The sequence below is a fragment of the Melozone crissalis genome, unplaced genomic scaffold (assembly GCF_028551555.1).
Source record: "Melozone crissalis strain CALT ecotype California unplaced genomic scaffold, PUWL_Pcris_2 ptg000013l_1, whole genome shotgun sequence".
NCBI lineage: Eukaryota > Metazoa > Chordata > Aves > Passeriformes > Passerellidae > Melozone > Melozone crissalis.
Window position 1 is genome coordinate 42625070 of NW_026535791.1, and position 17746 is coordinate 42642815.

At 40.6% G+C, this 17746-nt stretch overlaps 1 protein-coding gene across 3 annotated transcripts in view; it reads left to right on the top strand.

Moving 5' to 3' along the window:
- The first annotated feature begins 15025 nt into the window (after window positions 1–15025).
- Window positions 15026–17746, top strand: part of HERC2 (HECT and RLD domain containing E3 ubiquitin protein ligase 2) — a 102553-nt gene continuing 99832 nt past the window's right edge. For 2 of the 3 annotated variants that reach the window (XM_054272344.1, XM_054272346.1), the window contains exons 1-2: window positions 15026–15109; window positions 15833–15952. In XM_054272344.1, the coding sequence (XP_054128319.1) occupies window positions 15881–15952 (72 nt within the window). In that variant the 5' untranslated portion in view covers window positions 15026–15109; window positions 15833–15880. The remainder of the gene's footprint in view (window positions 15110–15832; window positions 15953–17746) is intronic. The other variant, XM_054272345.1, reaches the window with a different exon arrangement.

Sequence of the window (17746 nt, forward strand, 5' to 3'; positions counted from 1 at the left end):
ATTGATCAGAAAATATTCAGTGAAGAGGAACCCTTGTATCTTGCCAGTTTTTTCTTGTTCACCTCTGCAAATGGGTAGTACAATAATTATAGCCACAGTCTCCTCCTGATCCTAAGTTGCCCTGAAGTGTTTTAATGATGTAGTTTTAGAATCTGCAACATTAGACTGTAGTTCATTGCCATTTCTTGTTTCATGTTGTTCCTTCCCACTCTCTTTTCAGTAGCTTCGCTCTCATGAACTGGAGCACCTGAGTCACTTGATCTCAGCTCCCAGTGTTCTGGCCTGAAATGCTGGCAAGCATTTCTCCCTTCTCCCCGTCCTGCAGTGAAGGTCACTGCCCCCCAAGCCTCTCCCCCTGTGTGAATGAGCACTCAGACCCCAGAGTGTGTCTCCCAGGCTGCTTTCAGGTGACATTTATTCAGCCTGCTGGCTGTGCTCCAGGCCATTGGGTCCTTGCTCTGGACACATTCACATGCAGCATGTGACACAGTCTCTGAGCCAGGGCTTGGGCCAGTCCAGCCTCCCTTAAATTGTATAAACAGGCCTTGGACAGAGAGGCAAAAATGGCCATACTTGAACTCCAGGAAAATTATGCAGTGACCCTTTCTAATAAAAAAACACAAGGTGAGCACTTCAGCTGCTCTTTTTTCATGGAGAGGTGGAAGGCCTCTTGTAAAGGCAGACACTGAATTATTAACCACTTACTAGGGGTTCTAGTCACCATACTGCTTACCTTCTTGATAATAAGGACTGTAATTCCTTGGTAATTATAGAAGGAGTTTCCTTGTTTCATTCAAAGTATTCTAGAAATTAACAGGTGTTTTGCAATGTATGTTTATTCAGTGCAATTTTTAAAAAACTGATGCAGTGTAATTACACCTCTAAATATGAGGGTAGAATACTGGCAATAAAAATCTGTTTATCTGTAAGGCATGCAGCCAGTGCTGCAGCTCCTAAAATGTTTCTTCTCTCCAGTAATGGTAGGGTGGGTAAAAACCACCCTCTCCTGTCCTTGATGTCTACAATGTCACCATTGTGAAGTGGATGAGTTCCAAAATACGCAAAACTGTTAAACCTAATTGTTGTACAGTTTCAAATGCAACGGCTGCATAAATATCTGGCTCTTCTCCCAGACATTGATTCTGAACTCAAATAAACCTGTTCTAGAACCAAGGAGGAAGGGATTTTCAAGTTCATTGAGATAATCTGAGGTTTTTCTTGGAATGTTTTTTACATTCTGAGATTATAGGCTTTGCTTAAAATTTTGGCAGTCCAGAGGTGGTCTCAGCAGCAGCCATTTGGTTGCTGCCACTCAGAAATTTGTAGTTGTTTTCTTGCAAAGTACTCTGGAGGTCATACACCTGCTTGTGCAGCACACTGTAAACCCTGGTGAATATTTTTAGCAAATGAAGTAATTTATGAGAAGTTCTAATCAAAAGAAGCAACAATAAAATTTTTCCAGACTTATCCATGACATAGCATTGCAGTAGGACAGAAAATGTTTGCAGAGTTTGAATGATATGACTTTTGAGACTATAACATCTCATCCAAATACTTTTTCTTCTGTACTTAGCCTTGTTGGTGCTCTCTGGTAATGCATTGGCTTTTGCATATATTTCAAAAATATATTTCAAAATTGGGGAACTCTGGGAATAAAATATTAGTCCTGAATTGTGCCAAATACAAAAAAATAGAACAAAAATTGGTTGATACATTTTTAATGATGTCCATAACATATATCTATACATTATAGTGATGAAAATAGGACTTGTGTGGTCTGTATGGCTTTCTAACAGTCTTGTGGAAAATCAGGACTACTCAAGGGTTGCAATCTTTAGTTAGAGTATTAATTTTTTTAATACTAAAGATGTGTCTGCAAGATGCCTTCATTACAAAAGGCACTGATCACTGAACAAATGGATTGTTTGTTATTTTAGTTACCAGTTGGGTTGTCAATGAAGACTAACTGGACACCATTTTTCATTTCTTCTCATGTCCAGGATGGATGTGTTAAGAAAATACATGGGATGCTCCCGAGAGCTAAATTTGAATGTAATATTTGCATAACAGGCAAAAATGTCTTGCAGTGCAAAATCATATTTACTCTGTATCACCAGCACAATATTGAAACAAGACTCTGAAAAGATGAACAGCAAAGCTGAATTAATACATGCCAGGTAATTTTCATTTACAGGGTTATTCATTTTGCTCTTTTCCCATTATTATCATTCTTTACTTTGTTGCAGTAATATTTTGGATGTACTAGAATTAGTGACATGTTAATTGCTATTGTCCATCAAAATGGACCGTAGCAATTAACATGTCACTAATTCTAGTACATCCAAACCTTTTTTAATGCTTTAAGGTTCAAACTTTAACTTAATTTAGCCCAGTAGTAGCTCTTTCCAGCTAAACTAAGTTAGCAAGAGTGCCATATAGATTTAATAGCGGGTACTATATACCAGTGAAGTAAGGCAAAGCATCACTTAAAGTCAGTCCTTCAAAATTGTCTGTCTATGTGATGATTAATCTACAAAACATCCAAGCAGCTGTAAAAGCACTGGGACTGATTTAGTTTTTGAATTAGAGTAGTGAACTATTAAAGCTATATTGGATGTCCTCATTGCTACTGCAATGCCACTTGACCAGAGTCAGCAGCCAGCAAGCCTTTGTTACATGCAGAGGAGTTTGTGCCGTGCTAGCTACTGAAATGAGAGCTGTTTGCATAAATGCAAAACTTCTGTCCTTATGTAGTTCTGAGCACTCAAAGCATCACCCACAAAGCAACTTATGACAGTTATGTAAAGTAGTTGGAGATCTGTTTGTTGCTTATCTTATAAAGAACCAAGGCATTGTCTACTTTTGCCCCTGCTGGACTTTGTCAGGGAAGATAATTTACAGCTAAGACTTTGTGAGACTCTTCCACAGAACAGCAAAAGATGCTAAAATCAGATGTAACTTATGTTTCCCAAAATGTTGAAGATAATTAAAACTTACACTGATTTCTTAGTATATGGAAAATCTTCCAGAATACATACAGCCATGTGTGTTTCAGCATCTCCTACATTACTCTGCTTGTCGGCAGGGGATTGACATAGTAGTGAGGATTTTGCCTCAGCGTTGTCTCTAATACTCTGGACAATTGGTAAAAAGTGAAAAATTATGGCATGAATGGGTTGATGTGCAATAATATTTTTATGGGGAGGCCATTTTAACTCCTCCCTTTTGTTTCCATTTCACTCTACGATAGCAGAGTGCTCTCTCATCTACTCAGTGAAGTGTTCTTGTGACATAACTGCATTAAGTGGTGGAGAAACTGCCTGAACTTCTTTTGGACTGTGCTCTGAATAACTCCTGTATCTGGTACCCAAAAGGAAGGATACAAGCAAATTACTATTGATTAACCAGTTAGTGAGCAACAAAAATAGACCATACAGCCTAAATTAGTATTCTAAAGTAATTTTTAAAAAATAGGTTTTCTGGAGCTCTTCATCAAGGCTGGAGCATTAGAGAAAAATCTCACTGTAGAAGAGTCTTCAATAAAAAGCATCTCCTAGTGAAACTCATGTTGGCTTGCAGGTCTCAGACAAGAGATGACATTGGGGCAGCAGAGGGATGGGTGATGATCCCTCTGGTGACCAGTGACAGCACACAAGGAAATGGAATGAAGCGCTCTCGGGGAGGTTTAGGTTGGATACCAGGAAAATGTTCTTCACTGGAGGCTCACCACAGGTGGCTGTCCACTGGAATGCCCAGCTCCTCAGGGGAGTGGTGATGGCACCAAGCCTGACAGGGTCCAAGAAGTCATATGGCTAAGTGTTAGGTAATCTTGTGAGAAGCAGGGAGTTGGAATTATCTTTATGCATCCCTTCCAACTTTAGAATAACATAAAATATCTTGACATTCTATTAAAGGATATGTTTTTTGCCTTACCAAGTTCCTAAGGAGATTCAGTAACTGTTTTGTTAAATATATTGTCATCTTATATTTTGGAATTAAACTATTTTCCTAATTATTATGTACATGAGAAATACATCACCATAGCTTGTTAATATGACAAGAAGCATTGTGTTTGTAGTGATATTTTTGTTGAGGTGACTAAGGTTAATAAATTTGATTTAAATTTGGGCATCATAATTCCCTGCTAAAAAGTATTCTCATAGTGAAGAGAAGCTGTAATGACAATTTTGAACTAGCATTTTCTGAATAGAGAACTTTACAGTTTACACATGAACTGCTAACCAAATCTAGTTTGTAATTTCCTGGGAGTAAGCCAGCTGTAATGTAATGTAACAGGACTAACATAACTGGAGTGACTGCATTTAACTTATTATCAGAATTGATTTTAGAAATGAGATGAGAGTCCTGTGACCTCTCTTCTTAATTAAAAAAAGAGAAAAACATTGCATTTTTTTCTTAAATGTCACAGAAAGAACCGTGACAAGAGTTTAGTCTGAACACCATCTGTATATGTCCATTCTTCCAGCCTTACAATCTTGCTTCAGATTGCACTTCACTGTCTGTCTTTCTTGTGTAGTGAGCAGAAAGATGCCTGTACTTCTCAATTCCTCCATCTCACTTTGGGGTAGAATGAATTACACTTGAGGTGTCTATGCCTGGTCACTGACACTAGAAGTAATCCAAAGGACTATCTCAGAATGGATAATGCTAGCTAAAATCAATCCTACCTGTACATTACAGCAGTGTATGTGGGAGGAGAATTGATGGTCACTGATTATAATAAAACAATATGCTTCTGGAGTATTATATCTGATATTTCTGTATTTTATACGCATAATCTTAGTGACATACCTGCAATTATATCTAGTTTAGACCCATGTAAATCAGTTCTAACTGGTTTACTCCAGGTCAAACTTGGTGTCTGCAATTGTATTTCTCAGACAAGAAGCAAATACAACTGCATATTTCAAATGGGATTTCAGTTGTTTGTCCTCAAAACAGGAAGGAAGATGGTCACAATTTGAGTAACTCATAAAAGTAAAGTGATCTTTTTACCTATGACATATTGTAAATTAGTAAGATATTAACAAACATCACTAATATCAGAATCAGAACTATTTCAATATAAGTATGACAGGCTGTAAAACAAGATTTACCTTTTGGCTTTGCTTTCAAAAGCAGTAGGTTACCTTCAAAGCCAGTTTTGATTTTCTCAGGTTCTCTTGAGGCTATGGTAATAAATAATAGTATCAAAGAGAAAAGTGAATTATCAGGCAACTGAAAAGAATTTAAAATGCCATCAGTAATGGAAAGGGTTGATTGTATGAGTGATAAAGGATAAAAACTGAAAATCACTCTTTAATGGATTATGGAGTCCCTCTGGAAAGAAGTAGGAGCAGGAATCAGACTCTTCAGGTGGTGGAAGATGAGTATTTGGTGTTTTGAAATGCATGTGTATACAGAGCCAGAAGTGCACACAATTACTAGGGGTCATTTGTGTGAGTGGCAGGGAAGCTGTAGAGGAAGGGCTCTGAGTTTTGTGATAAAGCAGGAGTCCTCCCACAGCATGGCTATCACAGAGGAGCATTCAGTCAACCTTAAAGCAAAGTTTTCATAAATGTTTGTTGGAATCTATACTGTCTGCAAATACTGCAGTAATTTGAAATTGATACAGATGAGAAGATTCACAGCAGCAGTTTGCCAGGCTCTAATTTTCTTCAAAGGAATATGAATAAGACAGAAAAGATAGAAAGTAGAAGTCTGATTTTTCACAAATACTGATAACTGGCATGTTGGGTCTGATTTTTCAAAAAAACTGGCGTGTTGAAATGATGTGTCAGGGACAAATCTGTGATCTGGTTGAAAGGGCATGCAAAACTATGGCTCTGAAGAAAGCATTAAATAATGGGCCCAGGTCCTGTGCAGTGTTCAGTGGTGTAAATGCTTCCGTACTGAAAGCAGAAAAGGCAACAGGTGCTGTTGGTTGCAACAGTTTATTGTGCTCATAGCCAACGTAACACTAATCCATAGAAGACCTAGTGCTGGAACAAGCTGAAGCACACATTGTCCCAGTAGATTGTTTTCCTTCCTGTTTGAGCTCATTTAATTTTAGATCACTAACATTGTTGGCATCCCAACCCCAAACTTTATGGTGCAATTTACATTATCAACATATCTGAAGTCTCATGCCTTTCTCCCTTGAGGATAAAACAAGTTCCTGAAATTGTAATATGTGGGGTTGGTAAAACAGAAGAGCTGCTAGAAACTCTGTTTATGAAAGGGCATGCTGGAGAAGCCCAGCACAGATTCTCCACAACAGTTTTTACACCTCTCTGTAAACAGAGCTGTGGACACTTGCCTGATTCATTAAGATGAGTAGCCTGATGTTATTTTGGGCTTGGATTTATTTAAAATATTAAAGTATAGACCTAACAATTTGTCTTTATTCTTTTCCCTCCTCCCCCACCCTGGCCATTATACCCAGGGTTGTGTTTTGACCCACCTGCCTCTGACCTTTCTATTCCACTGCTAAGGCCCCTCCCAACATCCTGTAGCCAGGACAATCCATGGCAAAAGATGAACTTGTCCTAACATTTTCTTGTTTTAAAGTAAATCTGTTCTTTTTTCCTTATGAAGCATTTTGGTATGAGAGGATACCATATGGCTCTAGGTTAACAAATCTTTTATAGAAATACCACTTCCTTTCCTGCTTAAATGAGTAAAGGTTCCCTATCAACATTCACAAAGGATTTCCCTATATACTGAGCAATGTATAAAAGCTAAAGTAGTTTTGGCCACTTTCCAGGCATTAGGAGAAATACAATACTCAGTAGCTTCTAAATGGGAAGAAGTAAAATTAGCATCCCACTTCCTTCTCATATATTGGGAGATTTTCCTTATGCACTGATTATTGGCTAAAGGTTACTGTTCTCATCTCTATCTAGTAAAATTTCCTTCTGCTGCAGCCACCCACCCTAACTAAAGGACATGAGACTTTTTTATTTTTGAGATCAAATAGATTTAATGCTTTTTCTCATTTTGGCAAATAACTTTCATTTTGGTTCTAAGTTTTCTGCAATGACCTAGCTTTGCCTAATGAATTAGGAAAAAGTTGCAACATTTGTGTTTAAGCTCAAAATTCAAAATGGTTTTGCTTCTGAAAGTGCCTACTGAACATCCCTTCATCATTTTAAATGATTGTGAAGCACTTGTGTTGCATTGCCCGTTGAAGGGTTAATTTGCAAATTTGAATACTGATATTTGAATACTGATAATGTATTTCCATGGTATTAGGACAATTCTGCCCTCAAGAGATAGGTTAGTATAACAATGATAGATTTCAATTTCCAATGTAATACCATGTTGATTTTTACCACCCTTAGCATTTCCTTGTTGTTTGGGGGGATTTTTAAATTACATCTTGACCAGTTTGCAAATCTAGTGTTTGTAGGTGAACAGTTTTATGAATATACTTTAGCACTGTAATAAATCTTTAGATGGCATTATTACCTAACCTTATACAGAATGTTCTTGTAATTGAAAAGGCCTTTTAAATGCAAGCATTTTCTTCTTGGCTCTCATTTGAGAATAGTATTTAATTTGAAAATGAGAGCCTATGGAAGTTGCTATTTTCTAGAATATGTAGTATGCTATTTTTTAGTATATGGAATATATATATGTGTTTTTTCCATCTGAATTGCTGACATATCCATTACTGTATGTCAAATGTTTTTAATTTCAACAGATCTGTAATAGACATCTGAATATCTGTGGATATTCAGATATCTATTACAGATGCGTGATGTGTGCTTCCAAAGTCTCATGAAGATCTGTCTTGTGAGCATACTCAAGCTGGCATTTCCAAAGCTACTTTGCAAGTCAGAGAACAGCATGCATTTCAAATATTTTATGGAGTGACTATTTTGAATTGATAATTTAAAGAAATAACACAAAGAGCCACAGAGAATTAATTTCTGTTGATATGTTTAGGGATGTAGGATTAAATCTGATCAGACTGGTTTGGGCTGTAAAGCAAGAGACTCCCTGATAGAAACACTGGGTCTGGCCTGGGGGAAGAAAAACAACTGTTCTTCTCTAATGGAAGACATAACCTGGAAAGCAAGCTTCTGGGCCTGTGTTTTTCTGGAAGACTAAAAACTATCATGGTTAGCATTGTGTGAGTGAGGCTGTATGGATGAGGAAAGTTATACCAGGCTGAATTTATGAGCTTAATGAAGCTGATGAAAACGTTACTGCATGCTTTAACAAGGACAGGATTCACTAGAATATTAAAAATAATTAACCATGCAAAATGTAATTAACAACAAATTCTAATTAGCTACCTGTGGAAATTGCGCCTTTACTGTCACAGTTTTTCTTTCTTTTTTTTTTCCCCACTCCTCTGTGCTCTGAATTGCTTTTCCAACACCACCTCTGCAACTGAGCTGTGTCAGCTGTGCAATACACTGTGATTCACGCAACAGCGTTCTCACAAAGAAAAGTTGTCACAGGAGAAGGACTTGTTAAAATTTTGACTGTAAGCAATATTTGTCATTTTGAACTGGAATAATAAAAGACAGGGAGGGGGTTAACCTAATTCCGTTCAATGGAGAAACAACACAATTTCCACTCTAGAACTTACATGACTGCCTAGTAGGAGGAGGTAAAGGTAGGAGTGAAATCACCTTGGAAGTAATAATGCAAAGGATATAGGTTGGAAGGGAGGTCCATTAGAGAAATGAAAGAGATGTAGCAGGGCTGTTACTGCTGAAAATGAGAAAGGAACAGAAAGCCATGCCCACAGATGGAAGATCTTGTTTCATTGTTCTGAGAAGTGTGAGGAAAGACAGGATACTGATTGCAGGAGGCTTGGGTTTCTGAACATGGAAGCTGCTTCCTTTGTTTGGTTATTCTCCTCCTTATATAAATAATATTTATTCAGTAATGAAAATGGTTGGTAAAAATGGCTATTGTGACTGTTTAGAAATATTGGTGAATATGGGAAAGGAGGAGAATCATCTTGTGTCCTTACTGTTCTGTTTTCCCCCTGCAGAAAGCACTGGTGTGGCATAATAATATGTATTGACCAATTTGAACTGATGACATTCTTTGCAAATAGAGAAATAATGGGCCTTACCATGAGCTTTTAATTGTATAAAACTGAAATTTAGGCCAACTTCTCAGTTCAGAGAGTACTGAAATAATAAAGGCTAACTGTAGAAATTTTTCCCTTTCTTTGGGAAAGCCTCCATCCTTCAGAAGTAAGGCAGGGAATTCTCTGAGACTTGTTTTAAGCCTGAAGTGGACTGGATTTTGTGTTTTGTGTGTAATAATACACAAAGGCTTCCAAACTCAGTGGGACAGCTCAACACAAATGGCTCTTGACAAAAAAAATTACAAACAAAACAGGCATTGTCTTGCAGTGAGCAGCTAGGCACTGCTCTTACAGAGATGGTTTTGTGTCCCATTCACATGCATAACACTTCTTGACATTCACTAATGAGAGACAAAATCACCCCACATTCCGCTGCTGTTATCACTAGACTGGATTCCCTAGAGCGCACACATTGAAAATAATTATTAATTAGAAAAGATTTCATGCTGACACTGAGAAGACCTGCAGGTAGGACTAGACGCTATTTTTATGTAAACATATACTTGCTTATTTTTCCCTTTTCATGAAAAAAAAGTAAAAATTGTTCTCACCATTTGTTCATTGGCTCTTATGGTTTTGCATTTAGTTACTTGAGAATGCAATTGCCTCAATTTTTGAGACTGATCTTATCAATACTTATGAACTCATTTTCACAACTGAAATAGAAAGAAATACAGCACAGCCCAGATTGTCCAAAGATACTTCTCTTTCTTCTGCCTGTTCTGCTTCAGATACTTATGATAGATTTGATTTATTATATTAACATCCCTCTCTACCTCCTTAGGTTGGCCTGACAGTGTTACAAATTGGAGGTGAAGGTATTAACTGCGTGGAGGTGAGGGTTCCATTCATGCTACCAGCCCTATCTTCTTCATCCTTCCGTGGTTTTCACGGATCCCATGTGTGCCACCAGCCACTCTTCCTCTACAACCTGCACCTCTACAGTACCTTGCCTCCTGCAGAAGGCAGTGGTACCACATTTACAAAAAATGAGAGGTCTCCTGCCCACAGCCTAACATTTTTAAAGTACTCTGTTTTGTTTGTAGGCGTTCTAAGAGGTAAAGCAGAAAATGCGACCTCTTGGTTTTAGTGTGCCTTTCATTTGGATGTCTTTAATTTTTGCTTTAATTTATAGTAAGAATTAATTGTTCCAGAATATGCCTAAAGTGGATACAAGTAAATGAGTGACTGTATCTGAGCATGGAAACTAACTTTTTCCATGTCCAACAATTTCTCTGGAGGAAGTAAGAAAGATGGAGACAGATTTTGACAGACTTGTAGTGAATGCAGAGAGCTGCACCTAGCTCACTAGCTCTCTGCCATGCAGCTCCTGAGGATGTTGGTGGCCCTATGGCAATGCTGTCACAGAATCACAGAATGGTTTGGGCTGGAACAGATCTTAAAGGTCATTGAATTCTAAACCCCTTCCCATGAGCAGGGAAACCCACTAGACCAGGTTACTCAGAGCCCCATCCAACCTGGTCTTGAACACTTCCAGGGATGGGGCAGCCACAGCTTCTCTGGGCAACCTGTGCTAGTGCCTCATACCCTCACAGGCAAGAATTTCTTCCTAATATCTAACTGGGGTGTGCATTTGACAATCCATCAGATCCACTTAATGAATATCTCAGGTGTAAAGCAGGTTGCCAGAGCAAGCTGCAGCACTAAGAATGATGCCTGGAGAACTGATTTGCAGGATCATATAACCTTGCTTTAAGATGGAAATATGCATCAGCAGAGTGAAACACAAGGTTTAGAGTGGTAACATTTCAACAGTTTCTTTTGAACTTGCCTTCTGAAGTCTGTCAGATCTTCATTACGTTGGCCAGTCTAAAGTGATACAGCTCGCCATTGCTATTTAAATAACATCAGAATAACAGCTATTGGTGGACTTAATACTGCAAATGCTCTGTATAAAGTCAAACTTCAGGCTCCTGAGACTTCAAATTTTCAAATTATTTGAAAAATAAAATTGTTTTTAATAATGTTATCAAATGAATTATTCATGTAGTTGTACCAGACATACTTACTCTCTGGAAAATGTGGCGGGTGCATATTTTTATAATTGAGAATGCCATTTGATACTGCCCCATGCTATTATAGTGCATTTCAAATGGAAAAAAATGTTCATCAGAAGTGAAGTCTAAATCTGGATATACAAAATAACCCATAAATTCTTCATAAGTATCTCTGGCTTTGAATTTCCATGGTTACTGCACCCAAATACGATTTTTCTTGAAGTGAGTGTGTACCTGCTAATTGGACCAGTGATTCAAATCTAACAAATTGGATCATTGAACATTTTTCAAATTCTTCACATCAGGAGCTCCAGCAAAGGCTATTGCAATTTTTTATTTAATAAAAGAAAACTTCTGGACATCAATGTAGACTGTCTAAAGATGATAACCTTGAAAAGCCAAACCAGAAGTAGCAGTAAATGTTGCATATACAAATTATGTTATTTAGATATGACTTGCGAATCATTTAAACAAGCAGTAGGCACAACCAGTGGGCACTGTGGTTTCAAGCAAGTTTTCATAATTCCTTTTAGATTGGGCTCCACACATAAAATATAGAATCATAAAAATATCTTGACTTGGAAAGGACCCAAATGCATCATTGAGTCCAACTCCTGGCCCTGCATAGGACACTCCCGAGAGTCACACCATGTGCCTGAGAATGTTGTCCAAATGCTTCTTGAACTCTCTCAGGCTGCTGCTGTGATCAATTTCCTGGAAAGCCTGTTGTGCTGCCCTGTTGTGCTCTGGGTGAAAATCACTTTCTTAGTACCCAACATAAACCTCCCCTGGCAACTTCAGGCCATTTCTTTGTGTCTCATCACTAGCCAACACAAAGAACTGTGTCTGCCCCTCCTCTTTCCCTCACGAGGAAGTTGTACACTGTGATGAGGTCTCCCCTCAGGCTCCTCTTCTCCTGGCTGAAGAGACAAAGTGACCTCAGGTCCTATTCCTACAACTTCCCTTCAAGGTCCTTCACCATTGTTGTGTCCCTCCTTTGGACACTCTCTAAGAGCTTGACATCTTTTCTATATTGCAGTGCCCAAAATTGCACACAATATTCACAGTGAGGCTGTCCCAGTGCAGAGCAGTGGGACAATCCCCTCCCTTGCCCAGCTGGCCATGCTGTGCCTGATGCCCCCCAGGGCATGGCTGGCCATCCTGGCTGCCAGGGCACTGCTGGCTCATGTTCAACTTGCCATCAACTTGCCAGGACCCCCAAATCAACCAGGACCCACAGATCTTCTGCTGCTCTCCAGCACCTCGTTCCCCAGTTGGGATGCACATCCAGGGATGCTCCATCTCAGGTGTAGAATCTGGCACTTGTCCTTGCTGAAACTCACTGCCCAGCCCTCTAATCTGTCAAGATATCTCTGCAAGGTCTCTGGTTTTGGGGGAGGCCACAACTCCTTCCAATTAGTATCACTGGCAAACTTATTTAGTATCCAAAGTAATTTATGAAAATATTGAGGACCACTGACCCTAAAATGGAGCCCTGCCAAACTGCACCAGTGCCAGGTCACCAGCCTGATGTAACCCCACTACTATAACCCTTTGTGTCTGACCCATGAGCCAGTTGCTCACACATTGCATGTGTTTATCCATCTGAATGATGAGCAGGCACAGCAATGAAACTGTTTGGCCTGGAGTTACCAGGGCTATCCCTCTTGCCCTGCTTGAAAATTGGGACAACACTGATGGGCTCTGGTGCCTTCAAAAGCATTTTCACAGGGGGCCATGCTAACTAGTTCCCTGAGCAGCCTGAAGTCTGCTCTCCTTCTATCCAGAGGTGAAGTTTTGGTGGCACTTTTCCTCCTGCCAGCAGAGAAATTAAACTGGGTTGCTTTGGGATTGTTGTGGCAAATACAGCCACAAATCGCCACCTCATCCTGACACCCTCTCAATTAGCAAACTGAAAAATCAAGGAGGGCACCTGTCCTAGTCAGCTGCCTTAACATCTGTATCAAGAAGTTATTGGCTGGATGTTTTAGGAAACTTCTGGGCCTGCTTGTACCAGCTGTGTTAACCCAGTTAACATCTGGCAAGTTGAAATCTGCCATAAGGATGGTGGATTTCAAGGGTGATTGATTTAGAGGTGTCCCTTCATTCCTTAAAGAATAATTCATCAGTGTTGCTGTTCTGGCTGAGTGACCTATATTAAACTCCCACGATGACATCCACTTCATTTGCCTGTCCCTTAATCCTTATCTTTCAAAGCAGTTTTTATCCCTTTCTGAATTATGTCAATATGACTACTTTCTTACATTTTCAGTCTGCCGGGTAAGACAAGAGTAAAGTATTTTCCATCCTGCTGCACTAACATTGTAGGCATTTGGGAAGGTTTTTCAAAGGAAACTACTTTTGGTTTTGAAAGTTTATATTTTAAAATTTCTATAAGTAACATGAGGAAATGGAGTATTTCTATATTTTCATATAAATTTTGAGGCATTTCAGAAGTTTTGTAGAGTGTTTTGCTTCAAATGCCTACTACATCTTGATTCAAGAGAGGTCTGTGATAAATGACAGACTAACCAGTTAGGTCATGGTTTCATATTTTACTTTGAAAAGAAGCCCGGAGAATAAAATTCCCTGTTTTATTACAATGCTTCTTACATAATAACTACAACTAAATGTTGTGTACCTTTGCCTAAATGCCAGCAAATGGTCTCAGTTCTGTTAGCATTTCATTGACATTCAGTCTGTGGCTTCATGCTGGCCAAAGCCAATAATAGTCCCATCTGCCAAGTCTTGCTCTACATTCCTAATTCCTTAGCTGCCAGGGAACAGGAGTCTAAGTATTGTGAGAAACTTGACTTTTGGTTTATTTGAATTTCAAACTAGTAATATACATCCCCAACAAACTTATGCTGAAGGATGATTATTTGCCTCAGAGCAGTTTCTCCCTTGAGCAATCAGTCATATTTGCCTCCAGACTCCTGTCATTGCCTGCCATTAGCAAGTTCACACTTTATTCCCCAGCACCCTTATTCCTTCATGTGTAGTGGCATCATTTTACTGTTCCCAGCCTCTGTTCCTTCCCTGGTTACAGAAGATGCAGAGGAGGCAGAGTTACTGATGTCTTCTTTGCATTGGTCTTTACTTACACGACCAGCAATGGGCAGAAACTGATGCACAGGAAGCTCCAGCTGAATATGAGTTTCTTTAGCGCGTGACTGACCTTGCACTGGAACAGATTGTGCAGAGGGGTTGTGGAGTCCCGTTCGTTGGAGATATTAAGGAAGCATCAGGACAATCAGAGTCACAGTATTATTAGGGTTGGCAAAGCCTTTGGAGGTCATCCAGTCCAACCCCTCTGCCAAGGCAGGGTCACCTAGAGCAGGCTGCACAGGAGCGCAGCAAGGCGGGCTCCGGATGTCTCCAGAGACAGACACAGCGTGCTGAGCCCGTGCTCCAGGATGGCCCTGCCTGAGCAGGGAGGCTGCACCAGATGCCTCAGGGTGGTCCCTTCCAACCTTTCCCACTCTGAGATTCTGTTTGCCTCCGAGCTACTCATTACTAACCTTTCTCATCTGAAACACTTAAAAGCTACTTTATGTAAGAAATCAACAGTACAGTTTGCAGATGGCCCTTCAATGACTTAAACAACCCTCCTCGTTTTTTTAAATTTTTTTGATTTTAATCTCTGTATCCCGGCGGTAAGGATGCTCGGATCCCCGTTACTGCCGGCGCGGCTCCGCCCGCCTGCCCGCGGCGCTGCCCGCCCCGCTGCGGGACAGGATGTCCCGCCTCCCGCCGCTCTCCCCATTGGCAGGGAGCTCCGCTGGCGTACGGGGGGCCGAGCTTTCCCCGTCTCCAGTAGCGGCGGAGCGAGGGAGGGATCGGCCAGCGGCTCCGCCGGCGGAGGGGTGGGGGGTGGGCGGGCGAGGGAAGGAGGGGCGAGGATTACCCGGGGCCGAGCGGGCGGCGGTGCAGCGGGAGCCGAAGCCGCCGCCGCCGTCGCTGCTGCGGCTGCTCGGTGAGTGTGGGAGCTCCGGCAGCCCCGGCGGGCTCGGCGGCGGCGGGAGGCAGGGGCGGCAGCGCCGTGGGGCGGCGGGGGGAGCGCGGCCTCCGCTCCGCATCCCGGGGGCTCCGCGGGAGGGGCAGGGCAGGGCCGGGCCGGTCCCCGCGGCGCCCCCTGCCCGGGCGGGGCTCTGGCTCCGGCTCTGGCTCCGGCTCCGCTGCCCGCGCCCCCGGGCCGGCCCCGGGCTGCCCGGCGGGTGGGCGCCGTCAGGGCGGTGACAGCGGGGCGGGAGCGCGGGGGTGGGATGCTCGGGAGAGGGGGAGCCCCCCGCCTCGGGGAGGAGGGGGTGCGGGTGACCCTGATAATCGCTTTATGTTGGCCTGCGGCTTGCGTAATCTGCGATCAATTATTTATTTCATGCACCACTTACGGGGCTGAGGGGCAGCGTTAAGGCCTTTGGTGTGGCTCAGAGCAGCAGAAGGGAGGCTTCCTTCCCACGGGTGTGATAGGGAGGGGATGTGCAGGCTTTTTTCTGGGTTCAGGTAGTATTCCTGATGCGTGTTCCTCTCCCCGTGCGAATTCGGGGGATGTGAACGAGCGAGGTCCTTCTTCATGATGTATTTTTGAAGATCAAGTGGAAGCCGTCCTAGTCTGAACAAAAATAACCTTGTGTGGTTTACTTCATGTGCTAGATTGTCTTTTTTTTTATTTTTTTCCTTCTCTCCGCTCATTCTGTAGCAGGTTGGGCTGCTCAGCCAGCCTGGAGAGAAGGCTGAAGAAGGAAACATGTCTTCTGATTCTTTTTGTCTGTCTGCTCAAGCAAGGTTTGACTCCAAATGGTTGAAGACAGACTTGCAGGTAAGGACTTTGGTCATATTGCATTGTGACCTTTCAGGTGCTGTTCAAGGATGCTTTTAGTCCAAAAAACTGACAAGTAGAAGATTGCAGCTCTTGAGATATGTATAGGTTTTCCCAAGTATGCTGATTTATAAGTGGCTTTGAAGAAACAGCAGGTTATTTTGATCTGCAAATAGATCTGCGTTTTCAGTCCAGTCCCTTCTGCTTTGAAACAAGCTGGGCTACATATGTGTGTTATCTTTGCTGAGTGTCAAAGCTCCTAGCAGAGTATGTGGCATTTCTGCTAGAACTATAAATTCTTATTTAGGCTGTTGCTAAATGTCTTGCCTGCATATGAGCTGGCAGTTTTAATGCACAGGAGAACTGAAGCGAAAGGTGATGGAAATGTACTTTATATTTTGAAGGATTCCAATTAGATTTTGCTGTAGTTGTTTGCATTATGAATAGAGGGTTCCTTTAAATTATGTCTTTTTGCGTTTTTTGTCAAAGCTACAAGGTGTAAATGGAAATGGTCTTCATTGAACTATACCAGTATTTGGTGGAAGTTTTCTTTTGTCTTAGAAGATTTCTTCATTTAGCAAAGTTGTATGATATGGGGAGGAGGAGGATATTAATATGTTTTCTCAATTCAGATTTTGTGAATAAGTGGAAAATATAGAGAAATAGAGAGTATATAGAGAGTAGTTTGGGCCAGTTATGTTTGTTGTAGATGAAATGAATAACTAGATTAAGTCCTTGTCTCTTCACCTTCCTTTACCCAGATATTGCATATAGATCTCTTACTCTGAATAACCTTTCCGCATTTCAACTCAAAACTGTGAAATTCTTTTTGGGATGGGCCAGCCAGTGTTATTCTTTTGTTACTGTTAATGATAGTGCTCCTGAAAAACTCTTAAAAATTCCATCTTTGTGACTTTATTCCAGATTAGCTGCTGATAGTCTACATGCTTGAGTTGTTCTTATGGTTAGACAAGACATGGGTTTTTCCCCATGCAGTTGTGATTTGAAAGCAGCCTTTCTCCAGTATTTTACATCAAACAAGATAAATTGGAATCAGAAGTGACAGATATAGCCTAAGAGGTTCCATTATTTAGTACGTCTTGAATGTAAATGCTATGAAATGACAGGACTTGCTCTTGATTTGGTTAGATTAATTTTATTTTCATCTTTCGTTCCTACCAAAGTAAAAGTTTCAGTCAAAGTCAGAGGTTTTCTCTAAAGTAAATAAAGATGCTATACAACATTTTGGAGGTAAGCATATTAAGAAATAGAGAAATATTTTTTGTTTTCAGAAGCGTGGCTTTTAGATTACAAGTATATTGCATATAATGATTGTTGAATACAGGGAAATTTATCTGAAAAAGTGGCAACCTTTGTTTGTAACACCTGCTGACTATGCATTGCCTTTTTTTACTTCTCTATTATATGGGGTGAAAAATGTGACTGTTCATGTGATTTATCAGATTTTCCTTTTTTGTAGTGCCTTTTTTTCTACATCCCTTTTTTTCCCTATTTATTTAAACTTTTATAGGAGGTTTCAGTTGCCATCTAAAGTTTTATGGGTTATTTTCAGTTGTGTGTATAAATGCAATGATATTATTTGTGATTTATGAGACTGTAGCTTAGTTGATATGTTACAAGACTTCCTTTTAATAATAAAAATCTTCATTTGCAGCATATTTCTATGAATAAATGCTCTTACTTACACAAGTTCTTTATGTGTAATAACAAGTTAAACTCTTAATTGCCAGAGTACCCTTTTTTTTTTTTTCTCTTCCAATCAAGCGGTAGTCA